Source organism: Bos taurus, chromosome 29 (genome assembly GCF_002263795.3).
Source record: "Bos taurus isolate L1 Dominette 01449 registration number 42190680 breed Hereford chromosome 29, ARS-UCD2.0, whole genome shotgun sequence".
NCBI classification, from domain to species: domain Eukaryota; kingdom Metazoa; phylum Chordata; class Mammalia; order Artiodactyla; family Bovidae; genus Bos; species Bos taurus.
Genome location: NC_037356.1, coordinates 26,371,234 through 26,394,656, shown reverse-complemented (window position 1 = coordinate 26,394,656; position 23,423 = coordinate 26,371,234). Strand labels below are relative to the sequence as shown.

The 23,423-nt window shown below is 39.3% G+C and overlaps 1 protein-coding gene across 8 annotated transcripts in view; it reads right to left on the bottom strand.

The window, feature by feature from the left end:
* The window catches only part of HPS5 (HPS5 biogenesis of lysosomal organelles complex 2 subunit 2), a 43,552-nt gene that overhangs the window by 4,882 nt on the left and 15,247 nt on the right, over positions 1 to 23,423 (bottom strand). For 6 of the 8 annotated variants that reach the window (XM_015461165.3, XM_024987057.2, XM_010820871.4 and 3 more), the window contains 15 exons: positions 23,228 to 23,299; positions 18,624 to 18,712; positions 17,350 to 17,528; positions 16,332 to 16,490; positions 15,578 to 15,764; positions 15,133 to 15,262; positions 14,788 to 14,847; positions 13,812 to 13,961; positions 12,203 to 12,280; positions 11,310 to 11,890; positions 10,206 to 10,326; positions 9,848 to 10,003; positions 8,774 to 8,893; positions 7,078 to 7,191; positions 5,275 to 5,381 (listed from right to left, as the gene is read on the bottom strand). In XM_015461165.3, the coding sequence (XP_015316651.1) occupies positions 5,275 to 5,381; positions 7,078 to 7,191; positions 8,774 to 8,893; positions 9,848 to 10,003; positions 10,206 to 10,326; positions 11,310 to 11,890; positions 12,203 to 12,280; positions 13,812 to 13,961; positions 14,788 to 14,847; positions 15,133 to 15,262; positions 15,578 to 15,764; positions 16,332 to 16,490; positions 17,350 to 17,528; positions 18,624 to 18,712; positions 23,228 to 23,299 (2,303 nt within the window). Of the gene's footprint in view, positions 1 to 5,274; positions 5,382 to 7,077; positions 7,192 to 8,773; positions 8,894 to 9,847; positions 10,004 to 10,205; positions 10,327 to 11,309; positions 11,891 to 12,202; positions 12,281 to 13,811; positions 13,962 to 14,787; positions 14,912 to 15,132; positions 15,263 to 15,577; positions 15,765 to 16,331; positions 16,491 to 17,349; positions 17,529 to 18,623; positions 18,713 to 23,227; positions 23,300 to 23,423 lie in introns of all 8 variants that reach the window. The other 2 variants (XM_005226745.5, NM_001206136.2) reach the window with 1 other exon arrangement.

Genomic DNA, 23,423 nt, shown 5'->3' with positions numbered 1-23,423 from the left:
CATGGCCCCACAGGTACAAGAAATGATAATGAAGGCCACAGGGCAGTCAGAGGTGGAGGGCACCAAATGCTAACTTTCAAACATGAACAGAAGCAGCTGAGGGAAGAGAACCCAAAATGTGTGCTACGGCGCCATCTGCTGGAAAACAAAGGAAAGGCCTCTAATTTATAACCTATGGTGTTATCAGAGTCAAGCAGAGAGGTTACTTGCTACTTTTTTTTTTTTTTTTTTAACTTTACAATATTGTATTGGTTTTGCCATATATCAAAATGAATCTGCCACAGGTATACATGTGTACTTGCTACTTTAAATGTGCCAGCAGAGGAACAATTTCATCAAACATCATGAAGAACCATAGTAACACTTTTATCACAAAAGTACAATGACAATTCTCCAGTAACCACACTTAAAGTTACAGAATATTGTGAGCTAACTGATAAGAGAATTCAAAACAGCCTTCATGAAGAAAGTCAAAGAGCTACAAAAAAAAAGCAAAACAGAGAGGCAGTTCAATGAACTCAGGAATAAAAGTGAACAGAGAGGAACAAATGAATGAACAGAGGAATACTTTACTAAAGAGTTTAAAACTCTAAGAAAGGAGGACTTATTCGGTGATCCAGTGATTAAGACTCTGCACTTCCAATGCAAGGGGCACGGGCTTGAACCCTAGTCAGGGAACTAAGATTCCACATGTCCTGGGATACAAGGAGGGTTGCGTACACAAATCAATTCACATAAACACATTAACAAAATCAAGGACGAAAAGCATATGATCATTTCAATAGATGCAGAAAAAGTATATGACAAGATTCAATGCCCATTTATGATAAAAGAAATTCAATAAAGTGGGTGTAGAAGGAACATAATGCAACATAAAAAGGCCATATATGACAAATCCAGAACTAATATCATTTTCAATGATGAAAAACTGAAAGCTAGTCCTCTAAAATCAGGAACAAGACAAGGATGCCCACTCTCACCACTCTTATTCAACATAGTACTAGAAATCTTCCAGTAGAGCAATCAGGCAAGAAAAAGAAATCAAAGGCATCCAAGTAGGAAAGGAAGAAGTGAAACTCACTATTTGTGGATGACGTGATTTTATATACAGAAAACCCTGAAGACAAGAACTATTAGAAATAAAAAACGAATACAATTGCAGGGTACAAATCAACATTCAAAAATCTGTAGAAGGGGCTTCCCTGGTGGCTCTGTGGTAAAGAATCCATCTGTCAATGAAGGAGTTGTGGGTTCGATTCCTGGGTCAGGAAGATCCCACATGCCACAGAGCAACTAAGTCTATGCACCACAACTTCTGAGCCTGTGCTCCAGAGGCCGGGAGACGCAACTACCGAGCCCACGTGCTGCCAACTACTGAAGCCTGAGCACCTAGAGCCTGAGCTCCACAACAAGAGAAACCCACAAAGAGAAACCCGTGCAGCAGTGAAGACCTAGCACAGCTAAAAGTAACTGAATACAATTTTTTTAAAAATCTGTTGTATTTCTATACGTTAACAATGAGCTAGCAGAAAAAGAAATTAACAATTCAATTTACAATGAAAACAAAAAGAATACAATATTTATGAATAGGTTTAACCAAGGAAGTGAAAAACCTGTACACTGAAAACTGTAAGACAAACTGGAAAGAAACTGAAGAAGGCACAAATAAATGGAAAGATACTGCCTGCTCATGGACTGAAAGAGTTAACACTGTTAAAATGTCCATATTTCCAATGCATGCTATGGATTCAATGCAATCCTTACTGAAATCCCAGAAACATTTTTCCACAGAAATAAGACAAAAAATTCTAAGATTTATATGTAACCATGAAAGACCCCAAAATAGCCAAAACAATCCTGAATGAAAAGAACAAAGCTGGAGATATCACACGCCCTGATTTCAAACTATATTACAAAACCATAGTAATCAAAATAGCATGGTAGTGGCAGAAAAACAGATACATAGATCAATGGAATAAAACTGAGAGTCCAGAAATAAACCCATACACATACGGACAATTAATACAAAACAAAGGAACAAGGCACATCCAATGGAGAAACGATAGTGTCTTAAATAAATGGTGTTGGGGACACTGCTGGGGACATTTTTTTGCATGAGGCAAAAAAATGAAAGTAGACCACGATCTCACACCATACACAAGAACCAACTCAAAATGGATTAAAGACTTAAATAGACTCAAAACCATTAAACTAGAAGAAAACACAGACACAGCTCTCTTTGACATCAGTCTTAGCAATATCTTTCTAGATAGGTCTCCTCAGGCAAGGGAAACAAGCAAAAATAAACAAACAGGACTATATCAAACTAAAAAGCTTCTGCACAGCAAAAGAAACCATCCATAAAATGCAAGATGATCTACCAAATGGGATAAGATATTTTAAATGATAAGGGGTTAATAACCAAAACTACACAATTGATTGAAAAACTGGCCAAAGGCACTATAGATTTTTCCCAAAGATGACATACAGATGAGCAACAAGCAAATGAAAAAATGTTATGCATCACTAATTATTCAGTTCAGTTTAGTTCAGTTGCTCAGTGATGTCCAACTTTTTGTGACACCATGAACCGCAGCACGCCAGGCCTCCCTGTCCACCACCAACTCCCGTAGTTCACCCAAACCCACGTCCATCGAGTCGCTGATGCCATCCAACCATCTCATCCTCTATCATCCCCTTCTCCTCCTGCCCTCAATCTTTCCCAGCATCAGGGTCTTTTCAAATGAGTCAGCTCGTCGCATCAGGTGGCCAAAGTATTGGAGTTTCAGCTTCAACATCAGTCCTTCCAATGAACACCCAGGACTGATCTCCTTTAGAGTGGACTGGTTGGATCTCCTTGCAGTCCAAAGGACTCTCAAGAGTCTTCTCCAGCACCATAGTTCAAAAGCATCAATTCTTCAGCACTCAGCTTTCTTTACAGTCCAACTCTCACATCCATACATAATTACTGGAAAAACCATAGCCTTGACTAGACAGACCTTTGTTGACAAAGTAATGTCTCTACTTTTCAATATGCTGTCTAGGTTGGTCATAACTTTCCTTCCAAGGAGTAAGCGTCTTTTAATTTCATGGCTGTAGTCACCATCTGCAGTGATTTTGGAGCCCAGAAAAAAAATAAAGTCAGCCATTGTTTCCACTGTTCTATTTCTATGAAGTGATGGGACCAGATGCCATGATCTTAGTTCCTGAATGTTGAGCTTTAAGCCAACTTTTTCACTCTCCTCTTTCACTTTCATCAAAAGGTTCTTCAGTTCCTCTTCACTTTCTGCCTTAAGGGTGGTGTCATCTGCATATCTGAGGTTATTGGTATTTCTCCTGGCAATCTTGATTACAGCCTGTGCTTCCTCCAGCCCAGCATTTCTCATGATGTACTCTGCATGTAAGTTAAATAAGCAGGGTGACAATATACAGCCTTGACGTACTCCTTTTCCTATTTGGAACCAGTCTGTTGTTCCAGGTCCAGTTCTAACTGTTGCTTCCTGACCTGCGTACAGGTTTCTCAAGAGGCAGATCAGGTGGTCTGGTATTCCCATCTCTTTCAGAATTTTCCAGTTTATTGTGACTCACACAGTCAAAGGTTTTGGCATAGTCAATAAAGCAGAAATAGATGTTTTTCTGGAACTCTCTTGCTTTTTCCATGATCCAGCGGATGTTGGCAATTTGCTCTCTGGTTCCTCTGCCTTTTCTAAAACCAGCTTGAATATCTGGAAGTTCACTAATTATTAGGGAAATGCAAATCAAAACCATATGAGATACTACTTCACACATGCCAGAATAACTATCATCAAAAAGTCTACAAATAGCAAATATTAGCAAGGATGCAGAGAAAAAGGAACTGTTTGCACTGCTGGGAATGTAAATTGATGCAGCCACAGTTGAAAACAGGGAGGTCTCTCAAAAAACTACCATCTGATCCAGCAATCCCACTTCTAACATTTATCCAAAGAATATGAAAACACTAATCGGAAAAGATATATGCACCCCTCTGCTCACTGCAGCACTATTTATAATAGCCAAGATGTGGAATCAACCTAAGTGCCCTTCAATAGATGAAAGGATAAAGAAGATGTCTCACACACACACACACACACACACACACAGATTATGGAATACTTCTCAGCCATTAAAAAAAAGAAGAAATCTTGCCACTTGTGGAACACAGATGGACCTTGAGGGTATTATGCTAAGTGAAATAAGTCAGACAAAGACAAACCACATGATTTCACTCGTAGGTGGAAAACACAAAACAAACAAAAACAAAACAAATGAACAAACCAAACAAAAACAAACATGTAGATAAAGAACAGAGCAGGAGCTACCAGAGGGGATGGAGCCAGGGCAGGTGAACCGGGTAAATGGGAACAAACCTGATGACAGACGGAAACTAAACTTTTAGCAGTGAGCTCTATGGTGAAGCTGAAACTCCAGTACTTTGGCCACCCCATGCAAAGAGTTGACTCATTGGAAAAGACCCTGATGCTGGGAGGGATTGGGGGCAGGAGGAGAAGGGGACAACAGATGATGAGATGGCTGGATGGCATCACCGACTCGATGGACATGAGTTTGCGTGAACTCCGGGAGTTGGTGATGGACAGGGAAGCCTGGCGTGCTGTGATTCATGGGGTCGCAAAGAGTTGGACACGACTGAGTAACTGAACTGAACTGAACTATATAGATTGATGAAAATTGACGAAAATTAAAAAAAAAAAAAAAAAAAAGTACCTTAATACTTGTAAAGGCTTAGGAAAATCTGACTGCTACTCTAAGTTCATCTTCATGATCTCTAACTTTGGGCTGTGTAAAAAGGCAACAGGATGCAGAGAAAAAAACCTGAGCACGAGCTTTAGAGATGGTTGGACCTGGCCTGAACCCCAGTTCCAGCGTTAACCAGTTGTATGACTGTGGGGAAACTAACTGTTCTTTTTCTGAGCCTCAATTATAGCTTCTGTAAAACACAAGTAATAGTAACTATCCCACAGGTTTGTTATTTCATTTAAACTAGATGGAAAAGCATCTAGTAGAATGCCTCACACATTAGGCACTCATGAAATAGAAAAGTTGCCTGTAGTTTATTTCTAGTTATGATTTCATGATATAACAAGTAGTAAAGATCCAAAAAAAACTCCACGAATTTGGCAAGTAGCTAGAATAAAGAATATGACCATTGAAATGTTTACCACATTTCTTTACCGGAAAGTCTGCAGTGATTTCTAAAATACTGTAACCAAGAGTAACCAACTAGAATTTACATACCATTGTCCCCTTCCATCAGGCTCATATCATTCAGATACACAATGTTGGTGAAGGCCTCTCTTCTTCTCTCCAGCTCCAAACAGAGAATAAGATATCCAGGCCAGAAACTTTAAAGAGGCCAAAGTTGGTGAGAAGAACAAAAGGCAGTGAATTTATACAGCATTGTGCTGTCCAACACAGTAATATTAGCCACGTATGGCTATTTACATTTATTTATTTTTGGCTGTGCCATGAGGCATGTGGGATCTTAGTTTCCCAACTAGTGATGGTTCCCATGTTCCCTGAACCTTGGAAGCATAGAGTCTCATCCACTGGACTGCCAGGGAAGTCCCTATTTACATTTAAATTAAATAAAATTTAAAAGCCAGTTCTTTAGTTGACCAATACATATTTCAAGGATTTAATGGCCACATGTGACTAGTGACTACCATATTGGACAGCGTGATAAAATATTTTTAGAATACTTTCATTCCCTCAGAAACTAGCGCACTTATAAAAAAAAAACAAAAATTAAAGTTAGTGATAAATACTAATTCCTTGGTGGCTCAGACAGTAAAGCATCTGCCTACAATGCAAGAGACCTGGGTTTAATACCTGGGTTGGGAAGAACCCCCAGGGGAGAAAATGGCAACCCATTCCAGTATTATTGCCTGGGAAATCCCACAGACAGAGGAGCCTGGTGGGCTATGGTCCATGGGGTCACAAACAGTCCGACACAACAGTGACTAAGCATGAACTCAAGGCCAAGCCCCAACTATCAGACTTTTAAGCTTATATACTTTATAAACTTTAAGGTTTAATACAAAACGAGCATATTTCTTCCCCAAACATGCAAACTTTGGCAGTTCTCCCTGACTCTCCCCTTCCTCATTTCCTATACCCAGTACCTACAGCTCCCACTGTGTGTTCCTGTGAAATGTCCCACTGGCTGTGCTCTTTCTGTTGCCCTGGAATCAATTCAGTCATACCTGAATTACTGCACCAGGTTCCTAGCTGGCCTTTATTTCTTGTGTCCAATCCTTCTCAGGTATGAACTAGAAACCTTCATCTGTCATGTCATTTTTGTACCAAAAAGTTTAAAAGGGTCTCCGCTGATCATAAATTCTTTTAACCACCTTTCAAGGTCTTATATGATCTCATGACCCACCACCTGGCCAGTCTCACCCCTCATTACCAATGAACAAATATGCATCAAGTGCCTACTACTTTATGAACTATGCACTGAGGGAAAAGGAAGACGCACGTCCCTGTCTCCAAAAGACTGTAATCCAGGGGAAGCCAAAGATAACATGAGATAACACCTTTGGGCTATAAATAACTGACTAACACGTGATAGGGATAAAAAGCCCTGTCAGTTCATGGCCTTGATCTTGCTGTTTGTCTCAGCTGACCTGCCCTCTATCTGGCTCATTTTTAAATACAAACCTTCCCCATTCTTGGGGCTTACATCCAAGTCTCACCTCCTCCCTGAGCCCATTCTGATCTCTCCCTTCCCAGAAACTGTATCAATTACAACTTGTATCACACAGCCTGGTATTTAATTAAATACACCTGAGAACTGGAGTGACCAACTAAGCAGAAGAGGGAGAGAGGGACAAGCATGGACCAGTCTCATGTACACATAAAATAAAATATGCTCAAAATTTAAAACAAAAAAAGATGCGTATTAGCACTTAAAACAAAAAAGCACTTTAGCCAAAATAAAAAAATGACAAAGCATATACCTTCAGTCCCTTAACTACAAAGTTATTAACTGAAATGACTCTAACCTTAACTTCAGCTTCTAGGAAAATTCTCACTTACCCATGAGACCTACAGATGTCAGTCATTTTCTCTTTTGTTGTAAAATCTGCAGGAAGTTTAATCAGATGAAGGATGAGCTGACTGTAACCCCAGGAAAACAAGTGAGAATGAGGCCTGAGAATTGAAAAAATATCAGTAAATTAGATAGGAAATAAACTCTACAAAAATGCTTATTCGTCAGCTAATAGGTAAGAATAGAGTTTTAATTATATTTTTTCCATCATTATATTTTTCAAACATTTCTACTTGGCTTTCAAAACATTAAAATCACTATCTTTCCTATGACAAATACCTGTTTATTTTTTTTAATTATACATTTTAGAATCAAAAGAAAATTCAGAATTCTATCATTCACAGATAGCCACTTTATATCTTTTCAGACCTTTTTTCTAGGCATGTAAGACAGGCATTTTGGGAACTTTTAAAAAGTGTCTTCAGGAAGAAAACATAAGGAACATATCTGATATAATATTATAAGCATCAACACGCATTTTTTATGAATTCTGGGTTTTTCAAATACCTTATTCAAGACTCTATATTGTATTTGGTTGCACTGAACAGCTTCAGCTGCATGCAACAAATTCTGATAAATTCTCTTTTCATTTTTGTTCTGTTACAAATGTTTTTTAATTTTCCTTGTTACAGATTCTTAGATACACCCATCGTTCCAAAGTGGACATTTAATTTCCAAATACTTGGGGCTTTTAAAGTGTCCTTGATATTAATTTCTCATTTTTATGTTAATTTCTCATTAAATGCTTCTCCTCTGCAACTACCATCTATGTCTTTTCTGTCCTTTAACTTTATTAAGGCTTTCAATGGCTGAGTCAAAAATCTCTCTCGATAAATGTCACATTGAACTTGAAAATACATGGGTTATTTTCAATATCTTTTGATATTGCTTTCTAATGTAATTTCACAGTAATAAGAGAATAGACTCTATGATTTCAATACCTTTAGACCATGAAATTTTTGCACCTTGTTTTATGTCCCTGGATATGTTCCAGTGACTCCTGGTTGATAATCTTTCGGAATATGAACAGAATTTATACCGTGCTGTTGTGTGAAAATTGTGTAAATCTTAACTATGTTGAATTGGTTCATAGTGCTTTTCAGGTCTACTAAATCCTTCTACTTTTCTATTCATTCTATTAATTATTCTGAGTTTGATATTGACACTCCAACTAAAAAATAATTGTAACATACAGTGGAACTATATGTAACTTTGTTCTGTATTTTCCAAGTCTCCTATAAAGGTGTTATCTTACTTTCACAATTTAAAAAAGAAAAAAAATGCCTAGATTAAACATTGTCTAGAAATCCCTTGGCAAATTTCTAGGAAGAAAACACACAAACAAACACACACACACTTTTCCCTCTAATACAAGTTTAATCACCAAGAGTTCTTAATGTTGATCCATGGAAAAGCCTCAGAGGCCAAATTTAATTCTCTGAAATCATGTGCAAAATTCTCCATGAATGTGTATTTTTCTGACAGGAATCATCAGATTCTCAAAGGGTCTGTGATTCAAAACAAATATTCAGAACTACTAGGCAGTACAGTCAGTCTGATTACTAACACGACTTGGGTAACTCTCTTCCACAGCTGTTTCTAAAGTAAGCCCTGAATGCTCTATATGAATAAACTAGTTCTGTTCCAAAGGAGCAGCCAAGCTTAGAAATGACTCCTTTATACCTGGGGTTTCCTTCATCATCCATAGTGCTGGTGCTTGGGGGAGCATCATGGGACACAGCCAACAGCAGCCAATCCAACCTTAAAGACTCTGGCTGTAGAAGGGACTCAAGGAAGGACGGCCTAAGAGAAAGTTGGAGAGAAAAATTATCAATATTCATGTTGAGAAAGGAAAGACAAAACGTGCAGATGTGATGAGAACGGTATTAAGGGATCAATATAGTGGACGAAACAACCTGAAAAACCTTCTGCTAAAAAATGGATAGAAGTGCTGGTGAAAATCTAATAGCCTTTTAAATGAACAGTTGGGCTTCAAGATAAAAAGGAAAACACCAAAGAGCCAAAAAAAGAAAGAAAGAAAGAAAGAAATACTAGTATATCAAATGTGAACCAATCAGAAAAGGGGAGAGGGGAAGTTGCCATTCTCAATAATCTAGGGACGTGTGTTTACTGCCACGGAGATATAGGAAAAGAGGCCTCAGCCCAAAGAGGCTGAGACAGCTGGAACTGAGAGCCACCCACAGAAAGCTGGGATATCATCACAAAAAGGAAGCAGAAAATCCACTCACTGGCAGGGAAAACAAGGAAGTTTATCAGTCTTAGCCTAGGCCCTGAAGCAGGAGTTTAACTTCACACTGTTGATCTGAGACTCTGAGAGGGAGAGAGGCAGCACAGAGAAGTGTGGTTAGGTGCACATTTGTGATGCGCACTGTGATTTGTGAAAGAGTGGTACATGACTGCCAAAGTCCTCCTCTTCTACAGCAGGTACCTCAATTCTGTGGCAGTTAACAGTAAAAAGGTTTCAACTGATTATACAAGAGAAATAACGCTCTATCAAGAGAAAGTGAAAGTCACTCAGTCCTGTCTGACTCTTTGCAAACCCATGGACTATACAGTCCATGGAATTCTCCAGGCCCAGAATGCTGGAATGGGTAGCTGTTCCCTTCTCCAGGGGATCTTCCCAACCCAGGGATCGAAACCACACTGCAGGAGGATTCTTTACCAGCTGAGCCACAAAGGAAAGGAAAGTCTTTATAAAAAAAGAAAGAGAGTCTGCAAATATTCTTTCCCTCTCACCGTTGATCTTCGGGCCTTGATTTCACCAGACTGTCTAAATAGGTCAAAAACTGAACAGGATTATGATGACAAAGTTGCATGACATCTGAAGGCAAAATGGATGGGTAAAACCTGATTAAGGATCGAAGGGCTGATTCTCCAAATTTCTCATACAATCTGCAATTAAAAACAAAACATGTTAGTCTCCCACTTCAGTAAGATAATATAACTTGGTTACATTATCTACATATTTATTAGAAATGAAAATAAATATACTAACAAGAAGCTGCTCAACATGTGATAGAGGAAAACTTTAGAGACTAAGACCAAGAAAATGCCTGGGCTTTAATGTATATGAACAATATATAGGACCACTCACCGGGCAGCATATGCAATCAACAAAGGACTGTCAAAAGGAACAGAGTCCTCCAATAACTTTAATCTTGTTGGAAGGTCTCCTTCTTCCATCTTTATATGTGTCGGACTGGAACTCACCATTTCTAAAAGACAAAGCACACCCTTTTCCCTTCATCTCATAGCTGAAAAAACTTAATTCACGAACACATTAATCAACAATCCACAACATTTGTAAAGCATCACAGGAGAGACAAAAAACACAAGAGAGACAATCTCTGCTTTTAAGATCCGTAAAATCAAACTGGGAGACAAAGCATACTCAATAAGACAAAGGGACAGATAACCAATATGTAAGTGACTATTACTATTGAAAAAGCCTTCTTTTTATATGTATTATCCATATTACATATATAAGCTATTATATATACTATATATATATAGTATATATACATAGTACATATGTACCATTAATGCCCAATTCCTTAATTTTTTTTCTAGAACTGGTATCCCTAATCCATCTTTTGGAACATCTGTCCTCGGTGGATATATTAGCAAGAAATAAACTGTTCTATCTGCATTACTATGAAGTACCATAGCACTTGAGCCTACTCAGCTATTATGATCCCTCTGTGCCTCACTTGCCTCATCTACTAAAGAGAATGCCACCATCCACTCCAAGTGTCAGAAGGAGGAAATGAAACGATGCCAGAAAAGAGTTCAGAGTTAATAACTAGCACATGTAAGTACTTAGACATATGATCTCTCTATCAGTAAGTTATATTAGGGATTTTCTGGTTTTCACATATCAGCATTTATGAAATTTTGCTTAAATCCAACTTCTCCAACACTGCTACATCATTTTCTCAATGACTGTGAGAAAAATAAAACCAATTTCTTATAATAGCTGCAAGAACTATTAAAAACTAAATTGAGTTGTAGATCAATTTCTTAAAAAAGGAACAATCTCAACAGAAAACTAAATTAAATTGAGTAGAAAACTAAATGGATGGTTGACCAGAACAGCAATGATTTTCTACTTAAATATTTTTCTTTAAACTTAAAAATGTCAACATGCTATTGACCTCTATACAAATTTTTATCTTTAGTAAGGCAATCTGATTATTACCTTTCAATCCTTCAATAAAAGTATCCCAAACACAAGGACTTTTAGGGTAACTCAGCTTGATGCTCTCCTTTGCTCTTTTCAAATCCAGAAGAAAAAAGTACTTCTTTAGGAACTGACAAGTCAGCATTTCAAGAGAGCACTGCTGCAAAGTGTGGTCGCCATGTCCACTGGCACTTTTGATCTCAGAATTCAACACACTCAATTCCAAACACAATGTTGTCAATTCAGCCAGATCCTTCTGAAGACTGTCTGCTATACTCCAAGGAGAACATATTTGGAAAACATCATCATCCAAGGGCTCCCTCAGACTATTTACAGATTCACATGCTGTTTGATCAATAGTTTCTTCATTGCCTAAAGAGTCCCTTTCTTCTTTTTCATATTCTTCATCTAATATTCCCTTTCTTGACTCATCAAGCAATTGCATATCCTGGTTTGATTCCACGGATGAGCTGCCAGTATCCGAAATGCCTGAAAAGTCCTTCACGGCAAATGTCTTTTCTAACTGTGAAAGCCACTCCCGTAAAACCATTCTCAGGGACTTCGGTTCAAATAAAACCAGTGGGTCCTGTAGCTTGCTCCTACACAAGACAGACAAGTATGAAACTTACGTTTTATGTGGTTTTTCAAAAACAAATAGTTTCATGTTAAATAAGCCTAACAGAGACAACATTACTTATCTGAATAAATGTTCCTTTTCAATATTTTTTTTCAACTCTTTAAATAAAAATGATCTTAGTATAAAGACAACAAGGAGAACATTAGCTTAGTACTAATTCTTGAATTTCAATGCCCAGTGAAGCCATCTCTGCCCCATATTGTCTCAGGACCATTACTTATGGTCTCATAAAGTCATTCACACTTACTATAAAACTTCATTCACAAATACTCACATTGCTTCTGCTGTTGCCATTGTGAGCTCTTGGAACTTGTCCTCTTCTGGAGGGTGACTAGTTATTTCTTCTTTTCCTCTAGAAAAGTATGAAAAAAGTTACAGCAGATTAGAACTTCCTTGGGTAAATACTTCTAAGTACTCACTAAATGGTACCTATTGTACTTAATGTTACACGAAGCAAACACACAAGTATAAAAAAAATGGTCCATGGCTTCAAGATGAGTAAGCTCAAGTCAGAAAGAAAGGCATGGAAAAAAACTCTATTACAAAAGAGAACAAAATAAACGCTAAAGAGAAGAATAAGCACTGTGCTCTGGGCACAGAAAAAGGAATAATTACTCTGACTAGGTGATCCAGAGGGCTTTCGAGGTGGGGCTAGTGGTAAAGAACCCACCTGCCACTGCAGAAGACATAAGAGACAGAGGTTCAATCCTTGGGTCAGGAAGATCCCCTGGAGAAGGGCATGCAACCCACTCCAGCATTCTTGCCTGGAGAATCCCATGGAGAGAGGATCCTGGCAGGCTACAGCCCGTGGGTCACAAAGTTGCTCACACAACTGAGCAACTTAGCACAGCACACAGGCAATCAAGATCCCCAAGGAGGTAGTATTCGCCTTAGGAAACAGGGGAGAAAATACTGCAGGTGGGAGAAACGTGTGAAGAAAAGCAGTGAGGTGTCCACACCCAGGTCTCTGACAGGATTAGAATTTCAAGTGCTTAGAAGGATGTGGCTAGAAATGAGGCTGGAAAGGTGGGGTCAGATCAGACTGAGGGCTGCCTTAAATACAAATGCCACAGCACTATCTGTACTTCTTTCTGATATTTATATATATATGGTTTCATAACTAAGCTACTCTAAAGGTAACACCCTTTTATCTCATCTGTCTCCATGGGTCTGTGGAGTCTATCTCAGTTCCTGGTGATGCTGAGCTTGTGTACTTCCAATGCCCAGATCACCTGAACTATGAGAAAAAGCAGAGAAAAGAGAAGATACACTGTGCCAGTCCAAGAGCTCTGCTGCAACCCCACCACACAAGGACTATGCCACCAGCACATCACTGGAAGATACACAACATCAGTGCCAAAGCTCTTTTCTTACAGGCCAGAGAGCACTACTCAGCAACATCACTGTGCTAGGCAGAAGCAGAATCAGAACAAGGCCTAGATCCTTGGTCATCCTATTCTAATACAGCTTTGTTAACACCCTAGACATTTGAAGAGATCTGGAGGTGAGGGAAGTTGTTCAGGGGAAAGATAGAAGAAGCGCTCAATTAAAATTCTGTCTCGGGAATTCTTTCCTAGCGGTCCAGTGGTTAGGACCCTCTGCTTCCACTGCAGGGGACATAGGTTTGATACCTGATCAAGGAACTTAAGATCCTGCATGCTGCACAGCACGGCCACCAAAAAAAAAGATCTGTCTCAACCGACTTGCTACTGGTTGATGTAATTTTCCAATACTTACTTTGTAGGATTTACAAAGCTACACAATCTACAATGGAGAGAGTTATTGTGTGCCTTCTTCTTTAAAAAAAAAATGTAGTTTACGGTTCTCTTCAAACTACAACTATGTCCTCTAGAATTTGCACAGATTTCTCGGCAACAACTTACTCAATGTCTTCCTCCTTTGGGCAAGTGACTGGACTCACATCCTCTTCACAGGACTGCTCATCACCCCTAGGTTCTTGTCTCACTTTCAGATCAGGGCTTGTATGAAGGGTGCCAATCTTCTCAGTAGTTTTACGCACAAAGCTGGAAACACTGGAGGTCAAATACCAATAGACTACCATGAAAAAGGTCTCATTACTGCCAAGAATGAAAATTTCAGTACACGAGTTCTCTACGTTCCCATTAGTCTCTGAAGGGAACTGGGACTTACTAACAAGACTGTTTATTACAACTTCCCTAATCAAACTACAATTTCACATTAGGCCCACATAAATTTTATAACGTAAAAAGGATGCATTTACTAAACTACTTTGATTCAGCCCTAAAGCAAAGGTCTTTAATTCCAGCTGTGCCTACAGTGTTTCTGCATGTTGTCATCCTAAGCCATAGAATTTCTTCATGAAACTCAGCTGCTAACTTGTCACATTTATCCTTCTTGGAAAGCAAATATGTATCCAGTAGAACTCAGATTAGCAGCCCTGGCACAGTGTCTTCTCTTTCATGGTCAATCCCAGGCCCACAGAGTAGTTAGAAAGATTGCTGAGGAGTCTCCAACTCTGAGCACAAACTGAGAAATGATGAAGAAATGACTAATGCTATGTGGAAACTTTTCCTATCAGGGATGAGGGGAAAAAAAGATTTTTAAACTTTGGCTCAGTCTGGTGGGGAGGGTAGGGATGGGAAACACATTTGTAACAACTCAAATATCCAGCTACTCAAACAATCTTGAGGGTAGTTGCATTCCCCAAAATTGAAATGAGAAGTTAACAACTTCATATAACAGGCTATATGAGGAATAACCTAGTTACTTCCTTTTAAGATGTTTAAAATGTCTTTCTTCTCTCAGCACAGACATGCCTAATATGACAACAGAAGTAAAACCAGAAATGGGATTAATTGGCAAGACTAATAAGCTTACCTCTCCTTGACAGCCTGAAGAGACACAAGAGGAGATGGAGAACGAAATGATAATGGAATGCTGAAGGGGAGAAAAGTTTCACTTTTATCCGTCTCAAATGTCACTGATGCGTGAGAAACATTATCTGGACGAATGGAATCAGGGAAAAGAAACAAAATCTAATCACACGAAGAGTGTTTTAATCTTTAAAGAAATTCTGAAACGAATAAACCAAAGGAAATAAAAGATTCAATGTCAAAATCACAACTGACCCAAATACAAATGAGTGGAACACAGGTTTACAAGATGCCCAAGATGGTCCACATATAAAACACTCAGACAGGTACCTTAGTTTTTCCTACTAACCCTGAATCCCCATAGTCATAAAGGAAGTTTAGAGTCTCTATTAATCTCTTCTCAAGAGTTCGGCCACAGGAATACTTGAACATCGAAAAGTGAAGGCAATGACCCCCAAAACTGTAGTAATTTTTCATTCCTAATGAAAAATAATTCGGTTAGTCAGGATAAAATTGTTCTACTCTTTTGGTTAATGACTTCCTCTCTTAACCTTTCCCGCACTTTAATACAAGATCAAAATTAGGAACTTTACAAAATTTAGCTTAAACACGAGAGGGAAAAATTCCAACTAAACATAAACCCATTCCTCTAATGGTGAAGAGATCAGTAAGTCTGGATGGAAATTCTATCAACTTAATAAAAATTATTAACACCTTGTAGAGGAAAAAAAAAGAAGCCACAGACAATAACTGCTTCACATCAGCAATCAATAAAAACGCTTTCCTTTCCTCACCTTCACTTCCCTGGGAGCCACAGCAATGATCTGGCTGGTCCTCTTCTTGATGTGAGGCAAATTCTTTAAGTCTCTCATCTTCGGAGAGTGTCTGGCTGTGAAGGGAACAAGAGTCTTCATCTGACTGACTGCCTCTTCTACTATTAATGATACGATAAATACCAGAGTCCAAGATGCTGAAACTTTCCTAAAAAGAAAAAGAATTAAAGAAAAATTAAAATGTTTATAACACGATATAGCTCTTTTAAGGAAAAAATCAACACTAAAAGCAACAGGTCATTAATGACAATTATGGCTTATTAGAACAAAACAGTGAGCAAGGTCTCGGTCCCTCTCACATGCCTGCAGCATCATGAGACCAGATTTCTCTGGCCAGTCTCCACAAAGCCTGGCAGTGAGAATGAGGATTAAACAAGACAATCCTGAGCTGCTCTGAGACTCAAGCTAACATGAAGCATCTGAAACCACATACTAGGGGCAGTTTAACTTGTACTGGAGGTTACATAATGCACATTTTCAAACAACATATAATAAACAATGACAAAACAAAATGCAGCTCTAAGACACACACAAAGAAGTGCTTCAGAGAGCTGTCCAAGAGCTGAAAGAAAGCCCCCTCTTGACACCCACCGCCTCCCCTCCAGTACAAACACTGGAAAGAAGCTAAGTTTTGGGATCCTGGAAATAAGTGAGAACAACCTAATGGAGAACATCTCACTATACAGCAAAACCCTTTGAAAGTGTGAATACTTACATGTGATGAAATGGAGCTTCTTCTACTGCTACAGGCTGAATCCAAAGGTTCCAATTTTAAGATCAACTCTTCCAGTTGGGAAATTAGATCACCATAGGTTGTTAAGTCTAGCTGAGATTTCAAGTGTTCCAATTTATCTACAGTTAAAGTTTTTCTTCCCTAATAAAAATGACAAGTAGAAACCCAGTAGGAGAGCTTTCCATTTGTAACTAATTCCATATTCAAATTGCCAATACATTGACAGAGGTCTAACATAGAACATAAAACCTCAAAGGTGTTTTAAAAGGGCTTTAAAAGCTAGTAAAAGACTTAATGAGAATTTTCTTAGGAATTAAGCATTTAATTAAGAGTTACTGCACACATAATAATTTCACTTAAAACAAGGCCTGAAACTAAAATAAATTTGTGGGTAAATTTTATTTTGGGGCTTCCCTGATGGCACAGATAGTGAAGAATCTGCCTGTAATGTAATGTAAGAATCTGCCTTTGATCAAGACCCAGGTTTGATCCCTGGATCAGGAAGATCCCTTGCCTGGAGAATTACATGGACAGAGGAGCCTGGAGAGCTACAGTCTGTAGAGTCACAAAGAGTAGGACATGACTAAGTGACTAACACACACACATTCGGTTTTTCTCGCCCCCACTCCCCACTCCACACTTACAGGTCATGCTTCCTTTCGGGATTTATTACTGCTTAATCTGCAAGCTATTGTGCTGTTCACAGTTGCTCAGTTGTCTCCGGCTCTTTGCAACCCTATGGACCATAGCCCACCAGGCTCCTCTGTCCATGGGCTCTTCCAGGCAAGAATACCAGACTGGGTTGCCATGCCCTTCTCCAGGGGCTCTTCCCAACCCAGGGGTCAAACTCACGTCTCCTGCATTGGCAGATGGATTATTTACCCCTCAGCCATCTGTGAAGCCCCCTGCAGACTAATAAATACAAGCAACTGTGTAGCATAATCCCGCAAACCAGAATGATCTTAACAACCCAGATGAACATGTAAGCTCTCTGACTCACTCTGCTGGCAATGACAGAATTTTGGAAAAGACAGCAAGTTCGAGCAGCCAGGTTCCACAGGCCTCTCCTTAGCAGACGTTCCACACAGCGCTCCACAGACAACAGGGAGAGATGTGAGACCTTCCCATTCAGGTGCAGACAGAACAGCTCGTTCTTGCAAACAGCCACATCCTGAATATCTACAAAAACCACAGGGGTGAACATGCAGGATGCTGACCAAATATTTCTTTTCCGTTTTTGTGACTGAATGAAATTATTATAATAAATTCATTTTATACAGTTTGGTTTGATCGAATTTCACCTCTATTTTTATATTTTCATTTCAATGAGAAAATCATATTTTCGACACTATTCTAAAAAGATCAAGAATAAGAGGAATACCTGTCTGATCTAAAACCCTATATTTAAAAATGCTGTTTTTTTTTGTGAAAAGAAGGGCACTTTAAAAGAGGACACTTCTGAGACCAGCCTATCACATTTCTGAGAGTAACAAATTTGATGTCAATAAACAGACTTTAACACATATGTAAATCAACAAACTGTTCCTAAAAAAATACCTGTCTTGGCAGAACATTATGAGAGAATAAAACACTAGTTTTCACAGAAGACCCTCAGGAAACTTAATTCACAAGAAATCAATGTTGATCAGATCATGAGATAATGGTTTCTTTATCTTTTTAATGTTTTTACAAAGTACAAAATGATCCGTAAGTCAAGATACAATCTCTGGGCAATCATACTAAAAATGCTAGATTTATTTCCTCCGTTTCTGGTTTAAACCAGAAGAATACAGCGACTGATAGTCTTTGCCTCAGCCACATAAAATAGCTATTGTTCCCACAAGGACTTTTTGAATTCCCCCCCTCCCCTGCCCTCCGCCCTGTTTTTTGCACATGAGAAGTGTTTATTAACTAGGGATTCCCCAATACATCAACCCCAAATTATTAAGCCACAAAACAGGAGTTAAAGCAAGATTTCTAACAGAGGTAAAGGTTAAGGGTAAGTAGAAGGGGAAAATTAACCCATTCAACCCTTAACAGTGGTTGCTAATACTTAAGAGAAAGTTTTATTTAAAATAACTAACTACAAATTCACAAATGTATACTTGGGAAGTACCTTATGATGGAATACACCTATGATGTTAATCTTTAAAAGAAATGTCACCTCTTTCTACTTTCTACTTCTTACACTGCAAGAGAATCCTCCTACAATAACTAAATCTTTCAGAAGCATGCAATTAAAAATTATATAAGGAAAAAAAAAAACATAATTACCTTTGACTTCACTCCAAAGAAGAACTTGAACATTCTGAGGAATGAAAATATAAATTCCTCTTTCTGTCCAAGTCAGCACACAATGCTCACTGCAAAAAAACATGGAAGAGGTCAAGAGAATTCTAGTTTGCTTGGAATCAGAAGTTTATAATTCCCTGAATTCAGACCCTCACATTAGCTATTAAAAGCAAGATCTGCGTATACAGAGAAAACCCAACAGCTAATTCAGCTAATCATGTCCTATCACCTCTTTTTTGTCTGTGACAAGAGCCCACTGAAAGATATCACAACATGATGCCAAAATGGGAAAAATTCAGATACACTAAATACCTTCTACAAAAATAAAACGCTGATGTTTGTTAAAATAGCTAAACCTCCCATATCTGGTATGACAGGGGCCCATTTAAAACCAAAGACTAAACATAACATTTTACCATTCCTCACTGCTCTGGTAAGCTACTTTTAGGGAGGGAAATACTTTGATGTCCTTACTTTTATGTGGGCAATAAAGGTTGAAAACTCCCAGTCAACTCTGAGAGTTTTTGTTTATTAAAGGCTATACCTGTATTATCTAACCTTGCAGCTACTCATCAAGATAGAAGCACTATTCCTATTTTGTAAAAGAGAGAAACTGAAGCCCGGAGAGATAAATAATATGTCGAAGGCCATTTAGCATGAATATACAAGAGTCCAAATTTATCCCAAGGAGTCTGGGTCCAAAATCTGACTTTTTTCTCCACACCTCATAGAATCTACTGCTACCCTCACTGATCCTCAATGACCCACCCACTGTTATCTGGAATCCTGAACATTCCACTTATCTATAGTCTTGAAAGGTCACAGATTTTCTAGCTGCCAAACCCAGTAACCTCCTTCTTCATTTTCCTTCTTGAGCCCCAGCAGGGGCCAACCCTGCATATTGTCCCTTCCTTCCTGAGTCTCACTTCCTAGACTCTGGACACTGCTTCATCCACCTCCCTTCCCAGTCCTCTGGTACTCTCCATCTTGGCTCATTTCCTTCTATACTCCTTTGCTCATGTATCTCATTTACTCTCTCCAGGCTGCTATGGCTTTTTTATACACCACCAGTAATCCCTACTTCTCGTTCCTGGTCAGAGCTTTCTCCATATATAACATTCTCACCCTAACCACCTCTCAAGGATTAGCAGCAGCTTTACTCCCCTTTGAAATCCTCCGCGACAGTTCTCAGCCATCGCTCACAACTCTTACTTTTGATTGCTGTTAAACATTTTCTAGAAATAAACTATATCTCTCCAAAAATTATGATCTTGAGAACAGGGACTTTAATTTCGTTTATGCCTCCAAGTGCACTACAAATGGTAGGTACCAGGTGGTTACAGAACCAAGAGTGATATTTAACAGGAACTGGGTCATCACACAAATATTCAACATTTTGCCAATATAAGATCAGATCACTGTCCCTACAGAAAAGTAACCTTTGTCAGAAAGAAGAAAGAAATCATCAGAACCATAGTTAAAACTAAAATTGGAAGGTTGCCTTTAGGAGCCAGAGGGGAAAAAAATCAGACCAGAAGATCCTGAATACAGAGATACAGGATCACGGTTTTGATACTGAACTTCATACTCAGGTTGGAAAAATTCCATAAAAATAGGTATGGGCTGGGGCAGAGGAGGACTTAAGAGCTAAGACTTTGTCATTTATACAGCCTTCACCCCCTTATAATAAACAGAAAGCGACACAAGCCTAACAACACTGTTTAAAAAGTTAAAGACGGGAGGGATTTCCCTGGTGGTCCTGTGGCTTAGACTCCATGCTCCCAATGCAGGGGCCCCAGGTTCAATCCCTGGTCAGGGAGCTAGATCCACATGCACAACTAAGAGTTCTCATGTTGCGACGCAAGAGCCTGCAATTCGGATCAAAGGCCCAGCGTCCCACAACTGGACCCAGCACGGCCAAGTAAATAAATACAATTCTTTTTTTAATTTTTTTAAGTTAAAAACAGGAAAGTGATATCAGTGTACCCAAAAGGAAATTAAGTATACAAATTTGCTTCCTTGTGGGATTTCCCCATGGGATTCATGGGTATAGCAGTGAAAGTTATCATGACACAAATGGGGGGAAAAAAGTAACAACAAGTCCTCTTACTGATTTTTTTATTTAGTCATTATTTGAGAACTTTCATGGCAGATAGATGGGGAAACAGTGGAAACAGTGTCAGACTTTATTTTGGGGGGGCTCCAAAATCATGGCAGATGGTGATTGCAGCCATGAAATTAAAAAACACTTACTCCTTGGAAGGAAAATTATGACCAACCTAGATAGCATATTCAAAAGCAGAGACATTACTTTGCCAACAAAGGTCCATCTAGTCAAGGCTATGGTTTTTCCAGTGGTCATGTATGGATGTGAGAATTGGACTGTGAAGAAAGCTGAGCACCGAAGAATTGATGCTTTTGAACTGTGGTGTTGGAGAAGACTCTTGAGTCCCTTGGACTGCAAGGAGATCCAACCAGTCCATCCTAAAGGAGACCAGTCCTGGGTGTTCATTGGAAGGACTGATGTTGAAGCTGAAACTCCAATACTTTGGCCACCTGATGCGAAGAACTGACTCATTGGAAAAGACTCTGAAGCTGGGAGGGATTGGGGGCAGGAGGAGAAGGGGACGACAGAGGATGAGATGGCTGGACGGCATCACTGACTCGATGGACGTGAGTCTGAGTGAACTCCGGGAGTTGGTGATGGACAGGGAGGCTTGGCGTGCTGCGATTCATGGGGTCGAAAAGAGTCGGACACGACTGAGCGACTGAACTGAACTGAGAACTTTCTACGTGCCGAGCACTGTGCCAGCAGTAAAGGAGCTAACAGTGTGGTGCCGGGATGGACATGCACAGTCCGGCGAGACAGGATGGTGAGGCAGGAGCGAACAAAAGTGACAACGGTGCAAGGGAGCGAGCGTCTGACGTGAGCCCCTGGAGGAGTCGGGAAAGCCTTCAGAGTGGCATAACTATACTTAAGCCGAGGAGCAGGCAGAGCCACATCATGCAGGGCTTTGTTAGCCAGGCAGGAACTCTAACAGGAGCTTTAAATAGCTTAACTCAAAGAACTAAGAAGAGAACCAAGCAGACTGTGGCCTTCCCATTAAAAAACATACTCCTGGGTAAGGGACTTGCCTGCACCCCATGCATCACACACAGTCAACAAATGTTTAAGTGTCTATGATGTGCCAGGCATTATGCCAAACACTGAAAAAAACACAGTGACTAAAACAGACACCAAGCCCACGTGGACCTTACCGTCTAGGAATAAGATAGGCATGTATGTTTGAATATGTAATTATAAACTGTGATAAGTGGCATAAAGAAAGAGTTTTTAATATGCTTCATCTATGGGCAAATAAATAGCTTTCTCCAGTAACTTTCAGGATGAATTATGGATTTATCAAAGAGTTACACTCTTTACAAATGTCTTCCAAATATTTCAGTGGAGGTAGTGCAACATATACATACATTAGTTAGGGGCAGTTAGTTGACATTTCAAGTGTTTTGTTTTTTGTTTTTTTAATTACACTCAAAGAGAGGTTAGTTAGCCTTTGAAAAAACTCAATTGGAGCCAAACTCCAGACTACCCTGTAACAGCTCTACAGAATGTTTCCTGAATCTTCATTATCGATCTTGTTAATTGTTAATTAGGCTAAGGGATATTAGAAATAATATCCTATTGCTGTTGCCTGGAAAATCCCATGGACGGAGGAGTCTGGTAGGCTGCAGTCCATGCTAAGGGTCAGACACGACTGAGCAACTTTACTTTCACTTTTCACTTTCATGCATTGGAAAAGGAAATGGCAACCCACTCCAGTGTTCTTGCCTGGAGAATCCCAGGGACGGGGGAGCCTGGTGGGCTGCCGTCTATGGGGTCACACAGAGTCGGACACGACTGAAGCGACTTAGCAGCAGCAGCTGAAATAAGAGAAGTTCAAGACATACAGACTGACTGGAAAGCATACACTGGGCACTCCCATGCTTGTAGAACAAGCTGTAAGAACTGGCAAGCCCAGCAGCTAACAGCTCTAAGTGGCACTCTGTGCTACCGCTTAATAGTAGACTTTTTTGAACTTAACCCAAATAGAAAGCTAGCTAAACTCTGACTTTAGAACATGGCTGGCTGGATCCAACTTGAGCAGATCTTTCATGCAAAGCACCTAAAGAACAGGGAGCTGAAATTTCACATTGACAAGAACAAATTCTACAACTACTTTTGCACTTGCTTGCTAAGAAACATACATATGCAGCCGATTTCAGTCTGAGGCTTGCTTTCATTGTTGTATCCCACCAGGGAGGGGAGGTTATGAAAGAATGTGTACCTATAGCTCTGAGCTCTAATTGTCAGATATACCCAACAACTATAAAGTGTGCAAGTGGTTTAGGGCAGTTCAAAAAAGAAAGGGAAGTGTATTTCTATGCTTTTTTTCCATTCCTCTTATATATAGCACTTTACACAGTCATTTCCTGATTTTCTAAAAATGATTTAATACAAAAACGAACTTAAGAAGCTAACTGCCTCTGAACAAGAAACAGATGAAGTTGTTTTTTTTTTTTTTTAAGGATCAAAGAGAGAAACTTACCTAATATGTAAGAGTTTGGGGAAAGACAAAGACTGGGAGGATCCAATCGTATGATCATACTGAGGTTCTGATCTAGGAAGTAAACATGATTCATGGTTTAATCTCAATATAAAAGTATCTTTTTCGATACACAGGAAAATTTCTGCCTACAAAACAAATTCAAGAGCCAGTTCACTGCATTTGCTCTTGTTCAATT